Below are 22268 nucleotides of genomic sequence, written 5' to 3' on the forward strand. Positions count from 1 at the left end.
CAAAACGTCCGCATGAATTACACGAATTGGGGAGAAGTGAGATTTCATATAATAAACCGGTCCGGAAGCTTGGGAATCTGCAAATAATTGGGATGGTGATAAATCGGGATTAAGTCGATGTGGTCGTAAAATGCTGATGACTAATTAAAATTTCGCGGAAAGTCGAGTCGGGAAGTTAATAATGAGATATCGTCGGCATCGTGGCGTAAATTTCTATTGGCTTCGAATTCCACATTAGCGGAATATGTTGACGTAAACGTTTTTCAAATGGACTACGCGTTTTCGAATGTGTGAGACAACCGAAGTGGAGGTTTTATTGACTACAGTGTGTGTGGTGATTAACTGAGAACAGTATTTATTTTTGATTATACAGTAGTAATTAATAAGCATGGATCCGCATCCGTCTTTTTATAGCGATTATTTTATATACTGTCGATGTTTTTAATTTTAATTTTTATCATAGTTAGTTTTGTGAAATAAATATTTACTCTTACATCGTTTTAACCAACACACATTTTATGTAGTGGTCGTTCAAATGAGAATATCATCCAAACTTATACATCATGTCGTCAGTTTCCTTCAACATCTTTGGAAGAATTTACCAAATATTGCATGATACTGTTCATTGAAGAAACATTACTATTAATCTGGAAGACCAAGGACTGTATCTACTCTACATGATACATAGACAAATGTGCATAAAATCCATTGTTTGGAGAACCTTCCACGAGTTCACTTGACCATCGAGCACAATTAGTTTCCTTACCATTATTCACTTCTTCGCAAAGATGCTAAAAACCTTCGGTTTAGTTCCCATATTTTTTAACGGTTAGAGCCGAGTTTACTTGATATGAAGATGTTAATTTTCAAAACACGCATGTTTGACATCCTGTTATTTTATCAAACCAAACCAAATAGGTACTGCTTACTTAAACTTTCTGCAGAGTACGATAGTGCTACAGCTTATTGTATTGCACTAAGAATTGCCAAAACGCCCAATTTAAATTTAAAAACATTAATCTATGGCAAATGGCATCGAGGAACTGCTGCCACAGAATGTCATAAAATCAGAAATATAGAGGGGATTTTAGAAAGGACTAGAAAATCCTTTTGCATAGAGATATCGTGCTCCTTTAAAAAATTCTTTGTTAGAAGCTTTTTCAGTTTGTTTGTACATAATGAATAAATAAAAAGTAGAATCGCTTCCACTTATTTTGGACCACTTTACGTATTTTACATACTTTTTTCACACTCTTATTATTTATTTTATTTATGGAACGATTTTGACGATTTTTTTTTAAATGTGGAGGTAGGAATTGTGTTTTTCGGAGCGAAGCGTCGTCCAGTTTTTTTTAATACAAGGCTTACTAGATCACATTCAAAAGCGAAAAAATACATAATCTATATTAATGATCTTACTGCATAATAAACAAGTTGGCAGTAATTTAGTCATAGAACCGTTAATGTTGAATATTTTTTAATGAAACTTGGTACAAATCAATTTCAAAAGGCGCCCATTCCAGTGGAGTAAACGGATTTTTTCTAAAAAGATCGCTAATACGGATTTTGAATTTTTCAGCGTCTGAATATGATCTTGCAAACCATGATTTTTAAAAAAACTGAATGACGTTCCAAAATACACCTTTCTCACCTTCACATTTAAAAAAAAATGTTAAAATTGCTCCATAAATAAAAAATTTATCAGGGTGACCGGTTTCAAATGGGCCACTCCGTATGTATGTCCTCTCTACCATCACCAAAATTGAAGTCGATGTATCAGCATTGAGTCAATGATGTTCCTTCTTATATGAACTAAAATATAAATTTAATAACTTACTTGATCAAAATATTGAAATATACTTCAATAATTGTGCAGTCTACATAAATAATTAGCCCTTTGTATGTTCTGCTACATATAAAATAATTATATATTCAAATAATATATATTTTACTATTTTAAATTAAAAAAACTTTTTTCTAAATCATAATTATATGGTTGAATATTATTTCTCTTTATACAAAAACTCTTTGCAATGTATTGTATGCGGAAAATAAAGATTTTTGATAAATATGTATAATTTATAAAATTTTATTACTTTTATGAGACATTTTGTGTTTAGCATAACAATATTTAATTTTTATTAAAACTGTTTCAAATCCAGTGGAAAACAATTTGCCATCGGTCCAATTCCAAATTCATTTATAATTAAGTTACGTGTAAATTTGATTTGAGTCAAGACTATATAATAAAATATAAAAATCTCAAACCCCCGAGAACCTTTTCGAATAATAAATAAGCGTATTTTCCTATCAGGTTCAACTAGTAAAGAAACGTGAGTGCGTTGCAATTTATTTAATGCATGCATTACCATAATTTAACACTTTCTTTTAAAGCTGCTTGTAACTTTGCATTTCAATTTGTGGGTAATACGGTGAGCAGCTGTACTCAGCGGTAGGCCCTTTTCTCTCCCGAGTCTCGAGGATATCGATTTGACAAAAGTGAGCAAGTTACGACAACTTACGCCTTGTGATGAAACTTGAAAATTCGGTTAACACCTTTGACAATATTGTATTATGATTAACGCCGTCGTCGACACCGGCTTCCTGAAATCTATTGTCGCATCATCCGATAAACAGAAAACATCAAACGAAATATCCCGCGGAGTTTTCGCATTGAAATTGTGTGCATTTAATCAAATTGGTCGCATTTAGAGGGTCACTGCGGAATTGAAACCTGAATAATTTCGACAAGCGCACACACACATTTCGTCGAGGAGTTATAAATTCTGAAGCCCTGCCTCGTGCGTGTTTTCAATTTTGAACGAGAACTTTTACCCATCGCCCGTGCAAACCTTTAATCTATACATCGGTACTTATCCATCTTTTCATCTCCTTTAATTCGGTCATTTATCAAAGTGTGAGCCTTCACTGCCATGCGATCGGAGAGAATCTAATTCAGAGACATATTGCATGAGTGACTCGGTGTCAATCAGGAGGTGATAAATATAGGGGGATTTTTTTTGTAGTTTTTATTAGGTTTGAGTGTGTCAGACAATTTTTAAATTAGATAAATGTCAACAAGGGTTAAAAAACTTCAATGTAATATCAATATTTTTCAATTTCACAATTTACATATAGATTTACACACTTTAAAAATATATTTAGATGAAATAATACCACAAAAACTATGTATAGAAATACTTATAAATAATTATAAAATGCCCAATATATATTTTTTGTAGAGTGTTTAATTTCATACAAAAATATATATTAATTATTTTATAATATTTACTTATCTACGAGTCATAAAATTTAGAAGTAAAAAAGAAAATGTTATTTGGCCTCCAATATCTTCTAAATGGTAAGAGTTATGAAAAAATTGTAAGAAACTTTTTTTGTACAAGAAATGTAAATAGAAATTTTCTGTACGATGAAGTAATGGCAAGATGTGGATTTTGTCATATGGGACTGAAGAAAAAATGGAAAACTGAGATGAGGGGGACCTTCCCCTGATTGTTACAAACTTTAACATTTTTTATCTCGATTTCTGTTGGATTTTTATTAGAAATCGACTTATTATTTAGAAGCGGTTAAAAAATTTCGGATAAATTACACACACTGTATAAGTAATAAATACAATTACAAATAAATTCAGCAATGATCAAGTGTCCATTTGTCTCTTTAATATATTAAAAAAATGCATTAGAATATATTACCTTTAATGACAACAGAAATTTTTACGTGCATTTTTAAGGCAGACAAATTATTTAAAAGTTGGAAACCTCATTTAAATTTTCATAAGTTTATTAAAACCGTAATGAAAGTCGTTTATATTTTGGATATTAATGAATGAAGTTTTGTAACTGAAATGTTAAATAATATTTGTCACATCCATTAGACTTTCAGTCTAGTGAAGAAAGAATCTTATGGATACAAGTAGACTATGAAATGAAAATCAATTTCAAGTAACCATTTAAACAGCACAAATACAAGTTAAATCAAAGTAAAGGGGTTAATATATTTTACTCGCATTTCCCTTTTAATTAGAGAATATAATATGTAGTGTATTATGAAAATACAATTAATTAAGTAGATTATATTAATTTGAAGAACGACATAAATTCGAAGGCATGTTTCTTAAAGTCTAACAACTTATTCCGCAGTGGGAAACCTTATTTAAATTTCCCCGAGTTTAATAAAACAGTTTATATTCTGGATATTAATGAATGACATATAGAATTAGGGGGGAGACGTAAAATTCGAATAATTAGACCCTTTTATGAGCACTTGAAGCGACAACTAAGCCCCTTAAAAAGAACCATGGCCTTTATCGTGCACTCAAAAACTTTAACGGTCCGCTTTTATAGAAATGTCCAAATATTATTATAAAATTAATCCGGCTCCTTTTCGGCGCACACATAAAGAAGCGCCATAACGCAAATTTTCGGAAAAAAAAAATCGCTTGAATTGTAAATTATGAGACGCGCATTATGTTCCAACAAAGTCGAAGTACTTCTGTCAAATAACATTTGCGTACACAAATCGTATTCCATTCGGGGCGTCTGAAATGAATTTCAATCGGAATTCGTCGACACACTTTTAAAGCAATTCTCGACGATCCATGGATATTTTCTGCTTTAAATCGGTTCCGACGGTTTTTAATGGCCATTGAATGTGAACTTTTATAATAATTCGGTTTGAATTGTTATTGGATCGATGCTATTTATTTATTTCGCTTGTGAATCGGAATAAAGTGAAATTTAATTGAATTTTACGAGTACTTAAGGCATTTACCGGAAAACAAATTTGATTTTGACGTTCTCGTTTAATTTTGTTCGGTTTTTATTTATTTTGTTCTGCAGAAGGATCGAGTCAACAAATATTAACGTAAATTAAATATGCATAACATTATATGGGACCTGTACGGAATAATTTATAAGCCGGTGACTTTGTTTCGTAGCACGGCAAAATAGCAATTATTTCAGTCAGGTCATAATTCTCGTCCAAATATTTAAATTCACGAATTGGTCGGAAGTAGCAAGTCGTGTCGGACCCGGGGCCTTCATGATTTGTAAAAGTTCGTATAGAACTTTTTCTACACCGGGCCACATGAAAAATGCAGAGTCATTTGCTCGAATTCGAAGAAATTCAATTGGACAGTTAAATATTTAAAAGTGGCGGCTGTCGACGTTATTTATTCAGGAAATTAATGCTCGAATTTTATTTTAAATGGCAATTCATCAGGGTTTCCTTCCGTTACGTCCTCCTGCCGATGTACTTGCTATTGTATCTCGGGAACTTGTTCATGTTTGAATATAAATCGAATTTTAATAATCGATTAGTGATTACTTTGCAACTAAGAGGAGCAAATAAAGCATGTACGTACAAGAAGTTTTCGGTCCCGTTACAGAACTTGTTTAATTTACGAATGTCACAATTACAGTCAGTTATTCGTTTATCAATGTCGAGCTCTTACCACAGTTACACTAAAATTAAACAATAACTTCTTGTGATCGTCGAGAAGTTAGTTGTAAGTTTCGTGTGTTGCTGTGCTTGAGGAGTACTTTGGGGTCTAATTATATCGCATCAACATCAAGTATTTGTTTCAGAAACGGCTCCGGTGAGTTCGAGATCCACTTGAATTCCCGGATGCACAATAACTCCTTAATTATTTACAAAGAACTTTGTAATGAAATAAGTTGAAAAGGGGGGTTGGTTGCACTTACCTCATCGTCAAAGCGATCGTGATCCGCCATTTTTCTTACCGGCACCAATTAAGCTTTACCGATATAGAGAATGATTCGCCACAAACATAATTACTTTACAAGTTTATGGATGCACTGGCTTTTGCATTATCGACGGCGTTTCGCCTTTTCAGTGCAGCACACGGCGAACGAAGAGACCCAGCGAAAGATCTTTCATTCGCTTATGTGCATCGTGTTGCTGTGGCTGTTACGGCTGTACCACCGACTCGGTTTTGAATAGTTAACGGTGACTCTCCATTACGAGATTAAAACAACCTGTAACAAAAGGGTGAGCATAAATACTGCACGGTGAAAAGAAGCGAATTCATTTCAACATTTTTCAATACGTATCGCTTCTGAGCCGGTTTCATTTCAAGCGATAAAAATGATTGTAGGTTTTATATTAATAAATCCGAAGGCTTTCATATTTATCAACGTGCAACGGTCAAAAGAAGGCGTCAAAAAAACACATCAAGAAGTGTACTTTTTAAAACTTGTTGACTTTCGCAAATGTAAAAACTTTTCCGGGCCCAATTTCGGCGGCTAGATAAATTATCATAGATTAACTGGGCCGGGAAAATAATTTTCTCGATTTTTCAGCGGCCTGAATTTTAGGTTGTACTTGTTTCACTAAGCACGGCACGACACACTCCATTTTACACTACTTTGTTAAATGACAGTTTACACCTAAATATAAAATGCTTTTATTCGGATTAAACTTTTTTTTTGGTAAATGATTTAATTTAAAGAGTGCGTTTCAAAGCGTTGCCGGATTGTCGATTTCACCGTAAAAAGCGACGTTAATTGGTACTTGAATGTACAAAATTCCTAAATGTACTTTACGAGTTGTTTGAGACATCAAATAAATATTGGATTACATGGGCCAATATATTACGGGATCTCCAGAGATATTTTTATGAAGAAAGTGAACGCCATAATTTAAAAAGGTGAAATATGGTCTTTGAGGGAATTACAGTCTGAAATGTTGACTTATTATTTCTTTTGTAGGGTATAATATAAGGCGACGTTTTTAAATAAATTGGTATGTATATCGTACGGTAGAAAAAATGCTAAATAATATTACGCATATGTGTAGCATAAAAAAATGAAATAAATTTTCTGAAGATCTTCAATAAAACGATTAAGAAGATTAAACAGAGATACAAAAGGGCCGTTGTTTAATTTAAATAACTAAGCCGTCTGTTCTGAAATTACTATGTTGAAACTCTGCAAACGTCCTTTAATCCTGATAATTTAAACTTACTTTCAGCCAAACCTATGAACTAAGAGGGACAGTGTTTAGTTTGTTTTAGTTATTTAACAATTCGTAGGATTAAAATACTAAATAATTAAAGGGTGTAGGGGTTTTAATCCACTTGAATAATTTATAGATATCTGGTCCATTGTTTTTAAATAAAATAAATTTTGCTGATCAAAAATGAGGGATATACATAAATAATGTGTGAATGAATATTTTTAATTTAGAATAAATGGGAAATTTTTAATGGAAATATGGCTTGCGTATATTTATTATTGGTGTTCGAAATGCCCAACAGCTCTCCACAAACTCGAATTAAATAAATTTACTCTTAATTAAAACAAATATTTAATTCAATGAATTTTCTCCATGACGTATTGAGTAATGTATTTCACTAACTAATAATAAAAGGTATTTTCATACAAAAGGTACACCATACTTTAGTACTTGACTCGATTGAAATTGTTTGCGAGTAAATCTCATTAAAACTTTTAATAGCCATTAAATGTTTCTTAAAATGTTTAATATTTTTTACTGGCTACATATTTTTTATTGACAGGTTTTCTTTTGTGGTAGTTAAAAAGTGAAACTAATTAATTATTCCGCAACAGTCCTGACATTTACATATTATTGTATATTGTTGTAAAAAAGTAAAATCTTTGAGTAAATTTTTTATTCAGGCTCTTCTATAATATATATATATATATATATATATATATATATATATATATATATATATATATATATATATATATATATATATATATATATAATATTGTTTTTCAAACGGTTTTCATTTTAATAAAGTAAGTTGGTAATCAATAATTTTATCCCTGTCGCAACTGTGCTCAGTGAAATATATATAAATCCGATTTTTTAATATATGTATAAAATATTTATTTAAAACTTTTTATACATATATAATTTATTAATTTTAATTAAAATTGATAATTAATGGAAGTTTGCTTAAAATACATTCTTAAATTGATTTTTTTACAAAAAAGCTTTCGCCTATATATATATATATATATATATATATATATATATATAATATTTATTTAAAATTTCGAAGTTTTAATTAAAATTGATAATTAATGGAAGTTTGCTTAAAATACATTATTAAATTGATTTTTTTTACAAAAAAGCTTTCGCCTCAAGGAATTTTTACTGTTTACCATATTTCATCTTTTATATTTATCCCAAAGCAATAAATTTTATTAAACTTTTATAATTAATATTTAAAAGTTTTGTGTGTTTTATGGTTGATTTCCTTTGTGCCTGTTCCTGACGAAAAAAATTTAACTCAATTTGAACCTCTTAAAAGTCTAATTGTGTTAATTAAGTAAATTGACAATTTTAACATGAAATTAATTCTGATAATGGGTTGATGACAATTTTTAATTTACAGAAACACACTTTTGTACAATATTATTTTTTAATTTATTGGTTTTTACACAAAAGCTTTTTATACTAATTTTTCATTATAGACCGATTATAATAATAATAATTTAAATAGCCACTTTCAACAAATTTAAGAGTGATTAACTTATAATATTGATTTTATTATAAAGTGGCCAAAATTTGACACCACTGACCTACTTATATAAAGTTTTTCTTGTTTATGACTTCCCTTAAATATTCATTATTATTATATAAAAATATTAATTAATATTTAATGATATTAATAATGTATAAAACAAATTTTAAAAGTACATATTTATTTTATATACTAAATAGATATAAAAAAATATTTTTATTTAATTACACATTGTAAATTAAAAATGAATATGATTTTAAAAAAATAAATAAAAATTTCTAACCCCAAAATATTAACTAACATTAATTAAACAACAAAACAAACAAATAAGCAAGTGAGCAATGTATGAAAGCACGTGTGATATTGTGAAGGGAACATTTCCGGATTTGTAATAACATACATACCGGAAGTCGACGTTGACAACATGCCCCGACAGGTAACAGGTACTTTGCCGTTGGTGTCGGTCGGTCGCTGCGGCTTGACAACCAAGTGGTGGTGGTGGTGGTGGTGTAGAGAATCCGAGGGCACGCGACGCGTCCGCCCCTATCGACGCCACCGTCAGAACTGGCCGGAACCCGGGTAAGAGGGGCGCGTGCGCACTACCGCATTGTTTATTATTTCATTTCTTCCACATGTGAAAATCTAACCCCAGCTACGGGGGTCGGATCTCGGTTGTGGAGAGTGGAAAAAAGTAACCGCCGCGACGCGCGGGCCCACCTCGTGATGCGGGACGACGTTAATGAGGGATTTTTCTTCAAACGTTTCATTATGCCGGTTCCAGTGAATGCTTAGAAATCTCGTTCTTTAACTTTAATCAAACGGGTCTTTCGTCAAAAGACTTTTTAATGTCCGCTCTAAATCTCGTATCTGGGTAAGAACGTTCTGAACGTGAAATTTCTTATTCCAAGAAAAAAATTTAAATGAAATAAATAAAATAATTAAAAGCATTATTAGCCTAATGTAAGAGTTACTAATCAGTTACCTGATTTTATATTTAGGGCAATACTACGACCTCCTTTTCATCAAATTAACTAGATAATTAAAGAGTTTTTCAGTGTAAAATACGAGTTACTAATCAGTCATCTTAAAATATTTGTTAAAAACACATTTTATATTTAGGACAATAATACGAGCTCCGTTACATCAAATAAGCTTGATAATTTATGAGTTCTGCGAGGGCACTGCGTGGACCTATTTCTTAAACAGTAATTCAGTGAGAGGAAGCTTTGCAAGGAATATTAAAGATGATGTTTCCCGATGAAAAGTTTAGAGAACTGAAAATGAATATTAAGAGTCAGAAACTGAGTTTAGGCCAGATTTTATAATATGTTATCATTCTGATACGATAAAAAATAGTGTATGTTGCCAACATTAGTAACAAAGTCCTGAAGTTTTAAATATGACCAATATTGGCAACGTACACCATTTTATCATGTGGAATATTTTAGGAATTACCTGTTTTAAGAGTCGTTTGTTTGTTGTGTGTCAGTATTTAGGTGTTTCAGCTTATCTTATCACATCCACGTCTAGTAAATTAAATAAATTAAAGCAACTGTTCAAAAATTAAAGAAATTGTTAAGACAAATATTTCGGTGTATAACAGTGTATGTCAAAGAATTAGTATTGAAATTTTCAAAACAAACAACGCTTGCTGATAAAATGATAAAAATTAATTAACTAATAAAAGTAATTATTAACGAAATCTTCGATGCTGACGTGGATGTAACGTAAGATTATCAGTTCGTTCGTACCAAAGTAAAACTTTTGTGTGTAAATTCCTAAAATTAATTTAATAACTAACGAACATTTGATACTGTTGTTTGCTGCCAGTTGATTTTCGCCGAGACGACGTAGATGCCATGGGGCATCCTCGCATCACATCCTTACGACAGCAATCCGTCTCCCTGCGACTGAATTCATTAATCAAGAAGATGATATCTTTGAAAAGATAGTCGGCATTTACGGCCTGCCTTTATGCCGCCTCATCTGCACTAAAATTCCAGCCCCGGGAACATCCAAACCGACTTCGAAAGTGTTGTTTGTGAAAGCAAGCAAGTCGACTTTGATCTGCCATGAAAATATTGCGAATGTTTAATATTGCGTTTCTATTTTATAACTTTTATCTGTACTACATTAATTTATACATTTGCATATTGCAACTGTATTTGACAAACATGTTCAAGTAAAATGAAAACAAGGAATTATACAAATAATGACGGAATATAAAAACCTACATATATAATTTATATTCATAATATTATATTGTTTTCGTCAAACACAACTTTTCTCTTTAAATATTTTAACAAAATATAAAATTGTACTAAAGAAGATAAATTCAGTGTTAGAATTTAAACTTGAAACAGTTTTGGATTCTGGGAACGTATTTATAATTTAGATTCCACGAAAAAGGTTTAAATCTGATTAGTTCATCTCAAATAACAGACCCACCTTAAAAAAAAACGATGTCATAAAATATTATCACAAGTTTTATCTACAATTGCAGTTACACAAACTCTATTTATTCTAAAACTAATATTCTTAGGTACATACATATCATAATTATATTTAGCGATATTTTCCACTATAAAACTAAAGTTTATTTCTACAACTATAATTATCAGTTCTATGCAACGTTCTTGTGAACAACGTAAGTAAAATTTATTTTTCACTTGTTTTTAATTATTGTCAGAACTGTAGCACTTTTTAAACAAAAACATCTTCCGTTTTTATAGAATCAACATGAAGCTGTTGGCTGTTTTAATGAGTTTTCCATTACTTACATATCAACAGGGAACTAAAGAACAAGTACTACTTGTAGAAGCAAAATGGAAAGATCCGTTGTTATTTTTAGTGGACAACTATTTCAATAAAACTACATATTTGGCAGATCACAATTTGGTGATGAATTCACCTAAAGAAGTGTTGCTGAAACAACTAGATAAAATGAAGATTGGTGATTTCTACACTTCACTGAAAACTATTATTCCGAATTTGAAAACCGATTTGCACAAAATATCAATCGATACAATCAAACAACAGTTGAACGACGAAAAATTAATGGTGATGATAAAAAAGTTGCAATCACCAAAATTTCTAACAGAATTTTCCGATATTATGAATTTAATGAAAGAGTTCAACATAAATGAAATTTTGATAGGTTGGGCTGTTATATTGGGAAGAGACATACAAAAATATATGTTGACTGGTACATTCAACGAGGATAATTTCCAAAATGCAGGGCAAATACTTCAAAATTCTATACTGGTTAAGGACGTGAACGAGCTGTTAAAAGCGCCAAATTTTAAACACAATGATGTCATCAGTTTTTTACTGAACAGTGATGATATCCAGAATGTAAAGTTGACACCGGAAATCACTGCAATCTGGTTAAAGAAGATTTTAATTAAACATACAGATTTTATAAATAAGGATGTGTTATTAAACATTTCAAAGAACGTGAGTACTTATGCGACAACAATTTCAGATGATTTATATTACACATCAAACATTGACGTGTCTACCAATCTTCAAAAATACTTTTACTTCACTATAAACGATAAAGAAGTTCAATTATTTTCCGATTCTAAATTGCACGGAACATTTCTATCTATAAACAGAAAAACAGTGCCCCAGTTGGTTAATATTGCTTATAAAAAACCCACATTGGAAGATTGTAGAGCAATTTCACATGTAGAACCAGACATTTGGACGTCAGTAATTGTTACGGATGACAGTATAGTATCACCGACGAATTCTACTATCTTGACAGGGTCGCCAGTGATTTGTAAAGATATAATTGTGGGATCTGTAAATTCAAAAGGAGAATTTAAAAGATCTTATTTTATTTGTAAATATTGGATTTTCTGTAGCTAAGCACTATTATATTATCATTATTATTATCATCATAATATAATCGATTATTATTATTATTATTATTATTATTATTATTAGGGAATATTGTGATTAAAAATTATTAATATATTATAAAACATACTATTAATAAATCATAATCTTGAATATTAATTGTTTTATTGTGGTATCCTAATTTCTAAAATACAAACTTAATTTCTTAACAAATTAGGAAAACTTCGATTTGTCCAACTTGGGCAGATTTTTATTGATCTTTGATAATAATAAATACAAGAAAATTTTCCTGCATCTGTCCAATAGCGACATCTATGTGTTAAATTACGGAATAAGTAAAGCTTCCATTCTTATACATATACTTGAAGAAGTTTTCTCTTAAGTCTATTAAATAGAAAAAGGATTCTATCTATGTATAGATAGATATCCCGTATATTTTTAATATATTAAAAATACATGGGATGAATATTTTTACATTTTTATGTTACTTATTGATTAAATAATTTTATTTAATTATTAATGCATTATTTGTGTTTTTTAATACTCCATCATAACACAGTTTTGAACTACACTTTTTGTTTTAAGTTTCATTTTTTAATTATAAAAATTATGAATATTTTTCTATTTTCTACCAGAGGTGAAAATTCGAAATAATCAATAAATTGAACACCATGGTAAAATATTTTCAACATTTAATTAACGGTTGAGTAAATAAAAAAATTCTAAAATTTTTATAAATCACTTAATAAAAGAATTTTAATAATTGTAGATACAAATATTTTAATGAAGACCCTAAAATTAACATTTGAAAATATTATTTTCCTTAATATATCTAAACAACTTTTTTTCTAAAGCGGTAATGTTAATTTCCCAATTCTGTTTGTTAATGTATTATTTCTTAATTAAATGCATATACACACTTATAAAAATTGTTTCATCTAAAGTCATTATTATTAATAAAAGAAATAAATAACATTAGAATTCTTTACCATGATAATAAAATATTTTTTATCCAATATTGTTATCTTATCAGTAAAAGTAATAAAGAGAAGATCACTCGCGCCATGAGATTCATTATACTACGGTCACTTGCTTAGTTAATTACAGAGTAAGTAAGTTTTTCCTATTTATGATCATATTAGAATACCTAGAATAAGTAATTTGCCATTTGTATCATAATGTGACTAAATTGATATTTGAAATATTAAATGATAAGTAATTTGGTAATAATTAAATTAAAAATAAAGTATATTTGTTGTTTATTGCATTTTAAATTTAATTATTACAAGTTCATTATTCTTTACATTAAACATTTCTCAATTAGTATGTGGTGAAATATTTGTTTTCAGATTAAAGTCACGAGAATCATTGTGGAAAAATATTTTCTACTAAATTTTTACCGCTATATTAGTCTTGGACTCATTATTTATACCTATTTAATATAAATATTTTCAGAACATGGGACCTGAAGTTGTTTTGTTTCTTATTTCCTTACTCTGGTGCAATACGATTTCATCCCCTGTTCCGAAAGAGGACGCGGATTCATCTATATTTCTTATCGACATAAAACTTAACGAAAATTCAACTGATTTTGTCATCGACGTCCTGGACAAAAAAATTGACCAATCTGTAGTCACTTCGGAAGACATAATTTCATTGTTCAAACTTAACCAACTGACATACTCGGAGATTCAGAATACACCAATTACCATGTATGATATATTAAAGTCCTTTGATAGAATGTTAATATCTTTAAATATAAGATTTAATAATTTTATCGAAGACGCTGGTAAAACTATATCTTTAACTCCCGGGGATGTAGTTGAAGCTCTCGAAGTTTTTAACGTATCAAGCAAATTGACCAAGCACATATTAAACAATAATCATGAAGAAGGATTCCGAACTTTGAATGAAGGGGTGTATAACGACAAGAATTTTCAAACATTTTGTGACAACATCAAGTCAACAAAGGACAGTGTCTTTGAAAACCTTCGCAATGTGTATTTGAACTTGTTTAAAAATATTATCGATATGCAGCCAATAATCAGTACCTGGAAAATGTCATTTAAGCAACTATCAACACTCCACCCCGTCACCATCGCTGATGTCAACAACGTACCCAATACCAAAAAGATTTTGGACAATCTGGAAGATCAGATTAAACCATTCAAAAGCTCCAACGCCATAGCAATTACCACAGACACCATGACCATCAACAAAAACTCGTACGAGAGTTGGAAAAACATAACGTCATACATTGACATCAATTTATCAAATGCCGAAGATAGTATAACAAACTTTTCATTCGAAACGGTCGACAAGAATTATGTGGCCGTTATTGTTTCTAAAAATATTTCGAAACCACGTCCTTTAGGACAATCATTTAACGAGACCAATAACTGCACCTACACATATATTACACCTGATCCATTTAAAGTTACTAGCGTAGAAGTAGAAGATGCTTCCTTATCCGGCAGTCGTATCACTTCTGATGTCCCCGATGACACACCCTTGGTAATCGGAGGTGCACTGATTTGCGAGGGAAAACTTTTTGGAATAGCCAGGGAAAAAGTGAACACAACTTTAATATTTGATGCTGTATACGATGGTGCCGTTATTGATAACGGCGACCAGGATGATACGGGAAGTGCAAGTATTAATTGTGTTAGTTTATTCGTCGTATTAATTAGCATGCTTTTAACTTATATGTTTAATTAAATTATCTATATTGATTCTTGTAAAATATGTATGTATATTTTAAAAAGACATTATTTTAATTTTGTAATTAGAAAATCTGTTACATTTTTTATTAAATTTAAGCAAACAAGAATTTCATTATCATATGTACATATTGGTTTAGTGATATTGTTCATTGCGTAAAATCTGGAAAATGCCAATTAAAAATGTTAATTATATAACTACTACAAGGTATATTTATTGTTATCGTCAAAAAGTTTGTTTTCAAATTGTGAGTTTATTCTATTTGTTAATGATTATAGAAATTCACTAGAATAAAGTTTATTTAATGTGCTTGATAATTTTTATTTATTAATATGTTAACACTGATTAAATATTATAAAAAAATGTATGGTCTAGATTTGAAAATTTCTCAACAACAAATAGATAATTTTTTTCAGATTTCATATTTTAATTCCAAATTTACGAAATCACATCAAATTAAAGTTAAAATAATAAAATATAAAATACAATAATTTAAAAATAGACCTGCATGACTCAATGTAGTAGACACGTATATTAGTAATAATAATAAAATAGTAATATTGTAAAAAAAAATAAATTTACTTTTGGAATGATGGAAAATATTTATCTCAATAATTTTAGAATTTATTATAAGAAACTCAATTTTATAACATATTTAGTTTTTGATTTCTATTTGTTAAAATAATGTTTAGTATGAAATTGTTAATTTTAATTGAACATATTTTTACTATTGGTTTAGTTTTGAATAGTAGACAACAACAATCAAAACTAGAGAAACTATTTTGCGATTTTCAGTATTACTGTCATACTTCCGAAACTAAAAGGTGAATATTTAATTCAAAAACTAGTCTTCGCAACAGTTTCATATTTCTTATGGTGTCTGTATCTCTTATACCATAACCTGTCCCAAGTTGTAGACTTAACTCAAATTTTCAGTATATCTTCCCACATGCATTTACTCTTAAAGACAGATATAAGTCCAAGAAAAACCCCTGTTATTCAAGCCAATTGTTTTTTGACATTTCGAAAACTTGTATAAATAATTAAAACAAAGTCTTCTGCAATATAAATTAAATCGAACACACCTTGTTCACCAAAACAGACGCAAGCGCAAGCTGCCGACGTCCAACTGGGGTTTCAGTGAGCGTCGCTGAAAAGCTCAGTAGATCTGCGAGCGTCACGTGTGTAGCGTCGTCGGCAATTATCTTACGACTTTCATGTAAGTTTACTCAGTCAGTATGCATGTCAAACTTTCCATGTAGTTCGAAGTTGCCACTCCTGCCCTGATAAGCACATATCAGGGTCAGTTTCATTCAGGAAAACCGTCCCGGAGAACGAGAACAGGTGTTCGGAGGGACGGACGCATTCGTACAATACGTTGTTGTTTGGCGGAATAATAATTCGTCGTATTGTACATATTCGATTGGACACAATCGATAGATGTTATTTACGAGCGGACACATGAATCGCATATTCGAAATTTATTTGCGGTCCTGAAAAGGAACGCAACATGTGATCTATAACTTTTCGTGCCATTTATATTATGATCCGAGATGCTGCTGCGGCTTTTGTTAATGATCACGCGACCGGATAATTCGTATTTAATGTGAATCCAGTCAAGATGCGTTCATCTGGGTATATCGATTTATTTCTTACAAATACATGCTGAAACGGCATATTAAATTGAAGCGGAGCATTAATTATTATCTTGATTGATATTTACTTACCGTAAATGTATCTAATGTTGTAGCGTAGCGCTTTAATACAGTATTGCATTTTGAAATATGTTGGGAGTGAGCAATTTAATTAATTATACAAATCTGCGGATTAACTTTCACATGCTCTTTGTAATTATTAATTAAAACAGTTGTTTAGAAATACTCCAAGAGCAATTTTCCCTAACAAGTCTTATTAATTATTAAGTCACACAAAGTGTTTGCATGCAGAAGAAGTCTCTACATGAATTCAGACGAAGGCCAAATTAATATTCTTCTGACATAAATTCACAATTACTTTAATTAAATTAATAAGTCCTAAAATTCTAGATGGTAAAGTGGTAAAAACGTACGAAAATCTTTTTGGGACGTTTTTTATATCAAATTTATTTTTATAATGTTAGGTAATAAAATCCTTATAATTTAAAATGTCGGATCAAATCTCTTATTTGTAATGTTATACAGTCAATTTGCCTTAAAACGTCAAAACCTATCAAAAAGTTTTAGTTTCTCATATTAAAGTTTAGAGTCCACTTTATTGGATATTTCGGTGTGCTTTTTGAACAGATTCTTTTAAACTTTTTTTTAAGTTTAAATTACTATAATTTGTCAGTATAATTCTTATAATATATTCAAATATCAAAATATATTAAGTCTCCCGATATAAATTTCATTTTTTGTAAATACGTTATTTGATACTAGTGTACTTGATACTTATTTGTTTGTTAACACAATTCTTGTAACTAAAAATGTTGATTTAAATCCCTCATTTGTAAATCAGTTTTTGACATCTTACAATCAATTCACCTTAAATATAAAAATATATTAAAAAGGTTTAAAAAGTTTCCTCTAGTAAAGTTTATTTTAGGAGTTCATGTTATTCGATACTTTTGTATGCTTTTCTATCAGATTTTTTCAATTTTCTTTTTTAATTTTAAATTCTTAAATTTGTTAATACAATTCTTATAATTAAAAATGTCGATGAAAAGTTTCTTTTAATTTAATTTTAACTTTGTCAGTTTGTGTTAACATATCAAAATATATTAAAAAGTTTCCTGTATTAAAGTTAATTTTTATGAATTCACCTAATTTGATACTTTTGTGTGCCTTTTTATCAGATTTGTTCAATATTTTCTTTTAATTTTTAATTCTTATAATTTGTTAACACAATTTTTGTAATTAAAAATATCAATTTAAATCAAATGTAAATAAATTTCAACGTTTTACTGTCAGTTTATCTTAAAATATCAGAATATATGAAAAAGGTTTAAAAAGTTTCCGTATTAAAGTTTCTTTTTAGGAGTCTATGTTATTCGATACTTTTGTATTCTAATCCATTAGGTTTTCTCAATTTTTTCTTTTGATTTTAAATTCTTATAATTTGTTATTACAATTCTTGTAACTATAAATGTCAATTCAAATCTCTCATTTGTAAATCTGTTTTAAAATTTTGTCCTGAAATATCACAATATATTATTATTCCTGTATTAAAGTTCAATTTTTGTGAGACCACCGGATACTTTTGGGTACTTATTCATAAATTTAAAATGTTAAAATTTAATAATATAAATCTTAAAATTTTAAATATTGATTCAATACTCTTGTTTTAAAATGTCCTAATTTGTCTTAAAATATCAAAATATATTAAAAAGTTTCTGTATAATATGTTATTTTTTCACGAGTTTGCGTTATTCGACACTTTTGTGTGTGCTTTTCTAGGAAATGTTTTCTATTTTCTATTTTTAAATTCTCATAATTTGTTAGCACAATTCTTGTAACTAAAAATTTCCATTCAAATCTTTCATTTATAAATTATTATTAGCATTTTACTATCAATTTGTTTTAGGTTTAAAAAACTTCTTGTACTGAAGTTCATTTTTTAGGAAGCAACTTGAACAAATACTTTTGTGTACTTACGTATCACATTTTTTGATAATTTTAAAATATTATTTGTTAATTTTTTAAAATTTTAAATGTCGATTCAAAGCTCTTATTTGTAAATTAATTTTAACGTTTTACTGTCACTTTAGCTTAAAATATCAAAATATATTAAAAAGTTTTAAAAAGTCTCTTGTATTAAACTTCATTTTTTATGAGTCCACTTTACCGGATACTTTTGTGTGCTTTATGAGAAGTTTAAAACTTCAAAACTTTGATTATATTATAGCAAGGGAAGTCACATTCACTTAAAAATTCTAGGAGGTAAATTTCCAAATTAAAACTATTTGAATTCCTAAGTTAAATGACTTTAGAGCCTTTCCATTATAAAAGCATTTATATAATTAAAATATTCATAATATTGAATTTCCCCGGATTAATTGAATAAAAATATTATGAGGTCTCTATGAATACGTATTCATTAAAACCTTGTTAATTATAATTCCCAACACACATTCACCTATAGTTTTAAAAGTTAATTCAAACTGTTCTATGCGTTGTATCATAATGTACGTACGTATTTCATAATTATCCCATTATAACCGTTCTCTAAACTGTTTTGATCATCTACCTGTATGTATACGTTGTTTGTAATCCCAGAACTTTTTTATAGACTAATGTTTACAATCATAAATAAGTGCAAATGTGTCAAGAACTTGTAGGTAGCGTATCTGTGTAAATATTTAATATAGTTATTTATATTCTTGTTAATTTTATGGGGAATAAATCAGATGATTCCAGTATAAATCACTCGATTTCTTAAATAAATGTTATTTCCATAGAGACAATAACTCATTAAAATTTGTATAAATCGTTTCTTTTTATAACAGGATGTAAGTTATTTCAGGAAAATTATTATTTCGATAATGATCATGATAAATAGTTTCATTTTGAAACACAAAACACGTTTGTTCAATACTAATTTTAAAACAGATTTACGTTAAAGGTTCTGAAACAAAAACAATAATAACGTATATTTTTTGTTTTTACAATAAGTATCTCCCGCTTACACTCAATTTCCGATTAATCAACAGAAACCGAGGACTGATCAAAGTTGTTTTTCATATTTGAAATTTCCACTCTGGAGTTTGCATTTATGATAAAACTGATAGATTGTTTATTTACTATATAAACAGTTGGATCTTGTGCAATTAATAAACGTCCTATTATCCGAAGCAATTTGTTTCTTTAAAGTATTGTAAGTATTTTTAGAAAGTGGGAGTTGTGCACACATTGAAACAGTATACGATATATACACAACCATATTTTATTGCAGAAATGTTCACGATTGTTTTCTTGATTTCTGCAACTTTTATAAAGGGCAAGTACGTCTTCCATTCAGCATTGTTACAATAATTTATTGATATTTATGAATGAACGCCATTTAAACTCTCAGAAACCAAAGAAAAAACGCCCGTTTGAATATCGGGAACGGGGCCAGCAAATCCCATTTATTCCGTCCACGAACATTTTATAAGTGGCACATTGAACAAAAGCGCCCGGAGAAGTAGATAAATGATTGGCCCATCAACATGTAGATCCTTTATTGCTACAAGCTTTCGCGCGCCGTTTTAATCTATGTCGTCGCGTTCCGACATTGAGCAATTAAATTCGAGTATTGATGTTTTTATGCTGTCAATTTATTTCTACGCGGATGACAAACATAAACAAGGAGTTTATGCACCAATCATTTATAAACGCCGTTTCCATTTCGTCTCGCTGTCGACGTTATCAGGAAAACATAGTTTATTTTTTATTTTATTGTGCAACCCAAACAGACAAGAATATTTGCTTCTGTATTTATATTTTGCGTTCGCCACATAAACTTTTTAATTATTTGTTTTATTGTGTCGATAAAAATAAAAGGATTTGGACTATAAACACGGATATTCTTAGAGCGATCGAATTTAATTGTAACTGATATGTTCGACCTTAAAATTCAAATTTTCCTTATTAAAATGACATCAGCTTATTACTCATTATACGGGGAATATCATATCTGTAAGTAGTAAAAATTTTATACCTGGATGAAACATGGTGCAATATTTGTGTTGATATCTTTAATTACACTAATTTGTTTCTGTATTTTACAGGAACAATAAAATTTAATCTCAACCAAAAACAAATTCGGTACGTTTATTATTTCGTTTAATGCCGTTACCCAATTTTCTGATGAATATATGGATTCCATCACATCTGTTCAAAAACGTAATATTTTATTTACGCGATTTCTCATGCGGATAAAAAGAGTCCTAAATCAAGTGAAACCCAAGCTGGTGCGTTGTTGATAAAGGGGAATGAATGTGGTGTCACTTTTTAGAATGAAATTAGGTCGGGTAAAAAGTCCACCCCCTTGTACATGAAGCAGGAAATATATTTAACGATGCATGATGAAATAAACAGTCTCGAACAGTTTGGCCGTCCTCCAAAACGGCATTTAATAGTTTCCGCGATAGCTTTTTCGCACAAGACAATCTGACAGGTTTGGTCGACGATATTTTGCGACTGGACATCACAATGGACAATTATTCTTACGTGTGCCATAAAAATTTGAACGTAATTCCACGTGTACGAACGGTGGAAGGATGGAGCGCAGACAATTGGTGAAAATTCACTGCATAAAAGGTCCATTTATATTTCCGCGGTCCGACGGTCCGATGTTATAATAGAATCATACCGAGTCGGGGCTTTTCAGGTGGTGATAGAAAATTAATGCGTCCCTCGGTTTTGAGGACACGTCCTCCATACTTTTTCCGGTTTGGCCGTCACACAAAATATTACTATTTAGCGGAACAGCGAGGCGACAAAAAAATCCATGCGTTTATGAGCTTGTTCCATCCATTTTTATGCTGTACAATTCGTGGAAATTTGCGAATATTTAAGTGGCTTTACACAAGTAATTTAGGGATTAAAGGGGAATAATCCCGGATCTGGAAATTGTATTAAAATTAACGCAATGATGTGCTCATATGAGCTACGATTCCCGAGTTTGCACATAAAACATGCTTAATTAATTATTTTGACAATTAAAAACTAGATATACATGTATAAACGTTTTGCCTTAATAAGGAATATAATTTAATTATAATTGTTCAACGACAGGGTAGAAAATGATTAATAACCCCGTTCTTCTCCATTTGTTTTAATTGTACCACATATTTACCGAAATTAATTGATATAATGTAGACCCGAAAATTTTGTGTAAATTAAGGGTTAGTTTATAAACTACACAAGTATTTCCTCTAATTCACTTGAAATATTTAAGAAATCTAATATAGCTAGATAGTTTATGAACTATGCGAAACTTTTTGGCTATAGTAAAAAACATTTTTAATATCCTAAACTAACTAATAATTTGTAAAATTATTAATTTCTATTAACAATTGAATCATAAAAAAGGAATTCTAGACGTGTACATGGCTAATGAAAATGTCGAACAAAATTAATAAATCAATAATTTATTGCAGCCTGATTGGTGTCTTTGTTTTCAT

The 22268-nt window shown here is 29.8% G+C and overlaps 4 protein-coding genes across 6 annotated transcripts in view; 3 read left to right on the forward strand and 1 right to left on the reverse strand.

Annotated features, from left to right (window-relative positions):
• Positions 1 to 9075, reverse strand: part of LOC109596000 (venom dipeptidyl peptidase 4) — a 59545-nt gene extending 50470 nt beyond the window's left edge. Inside the window, exons 1-2 of the mRNA XM_020011454.2 lie at positions 8944 to 9075; positions 5727 to 6020 (exon numbers count right to left, since the gene is read on the reverse strand). Of these exons, the coding sequence (XP_019867013.2) occupies positions 5727 to 5756 (30 nt within the window). The 5' untranslated portion in view covers positions 5757 to 6020; positions 8944 to 9075. The remainder of the gene's footprint in view (positions 1 to 5726; positions 6021 to 8943) is intronic.
• A 1994-nt stretch (positions 9076 to 11069) lies between these two features.
• Positions 11070 to 12556, forward strand: LOC126265281 (uncharacterized). Its single transcript, XM_049966214.1, has 2 exons — positions 11070 to 11186; positions 11272 to 12556. The coding sequence occupies exon 2, from the start codon at positions 11279 to 11281 to the stop codon at positions 12410 to 12412; it is 1134 nt and encodes a 377-aa protein (XP_049822171.1). The 5' UTR covers positions 11070 to 11186; positions 11272 to 11278; the 3' UTR covers positions 12413 to 12556.
• A 936-nt stretch (positions 12557 to 13492) lies between these two features.
• On the forward strand, positions 13493 to 15433 carry LOC126264663 (uncharacterized). The gene is made up of 2 exons (XM_049963446.1): positions 13493 to 13511; positions 13859 to 15433. Exon 2 carries the CDS (start codon positions 13862 to 13864, stop codon positions 15119 to 15121), a length of 1260 nt encoding a protein of 419 aa, XP_049819403.1. The 5' UTR covers positions 13493 to 13511; positions 13859 to 13861; the 3' UTR covers positions 15122 to 15433.
• An 881-nt stretch (positions 15434 to 16314) lies between these two features.
• LOC109595351 (calbindin-32) overlaps positions 16315 to 22268 on the forward strand; it is a 94856-nt gene continuing 88902 nt past the window's right edge. Inside the window, exon 1 of one of the 3 annotated variants that reach the window (XM_020010693.2) lies at positions 16315 to 16343. The gene's annotated coding sequence lies outside the window, so the exon portion shown is untranslated. The remainder of the gene's footprint in view (positions 16344 to 22268) is intronic. The other 2 variants (XM_020010700.2, XM_020010716.2) reach the window with 2 other exon arrangements.

The sequence above is a fragment of the Aethina tumida genome, chromosome 1 (genome assembly GCF_024364675.1).
Source record: "Aethina tumida isolate Nest 87 chromosome 1, icAetTumi1.1, whole genome shotgun sequence".
Classification (NCBI taxonomy): Eukaryota; Metazoa; Arthropoda; class Insecta; order Coleoptera; family Nitidulidae; genus Aethina; species Aethina tumida.

Bases quoted from the DNA above. Each gene is read 5' to 3' on its own strand.
- LOC126264663 (XM_049963446.1), top strand. From the start codon at position 13,862: ATGGGACCTGAAGTTGTTTTGTTTCTTATTTCCTTACTCTGGTGCAAT.
- LOC126265281 (XM_049966214.1), top strand. From the start codon at position 11,279: ATGAAGCTGTTGGCTGTTTTAATGAGTTTTCCATTACTTACATATCAA.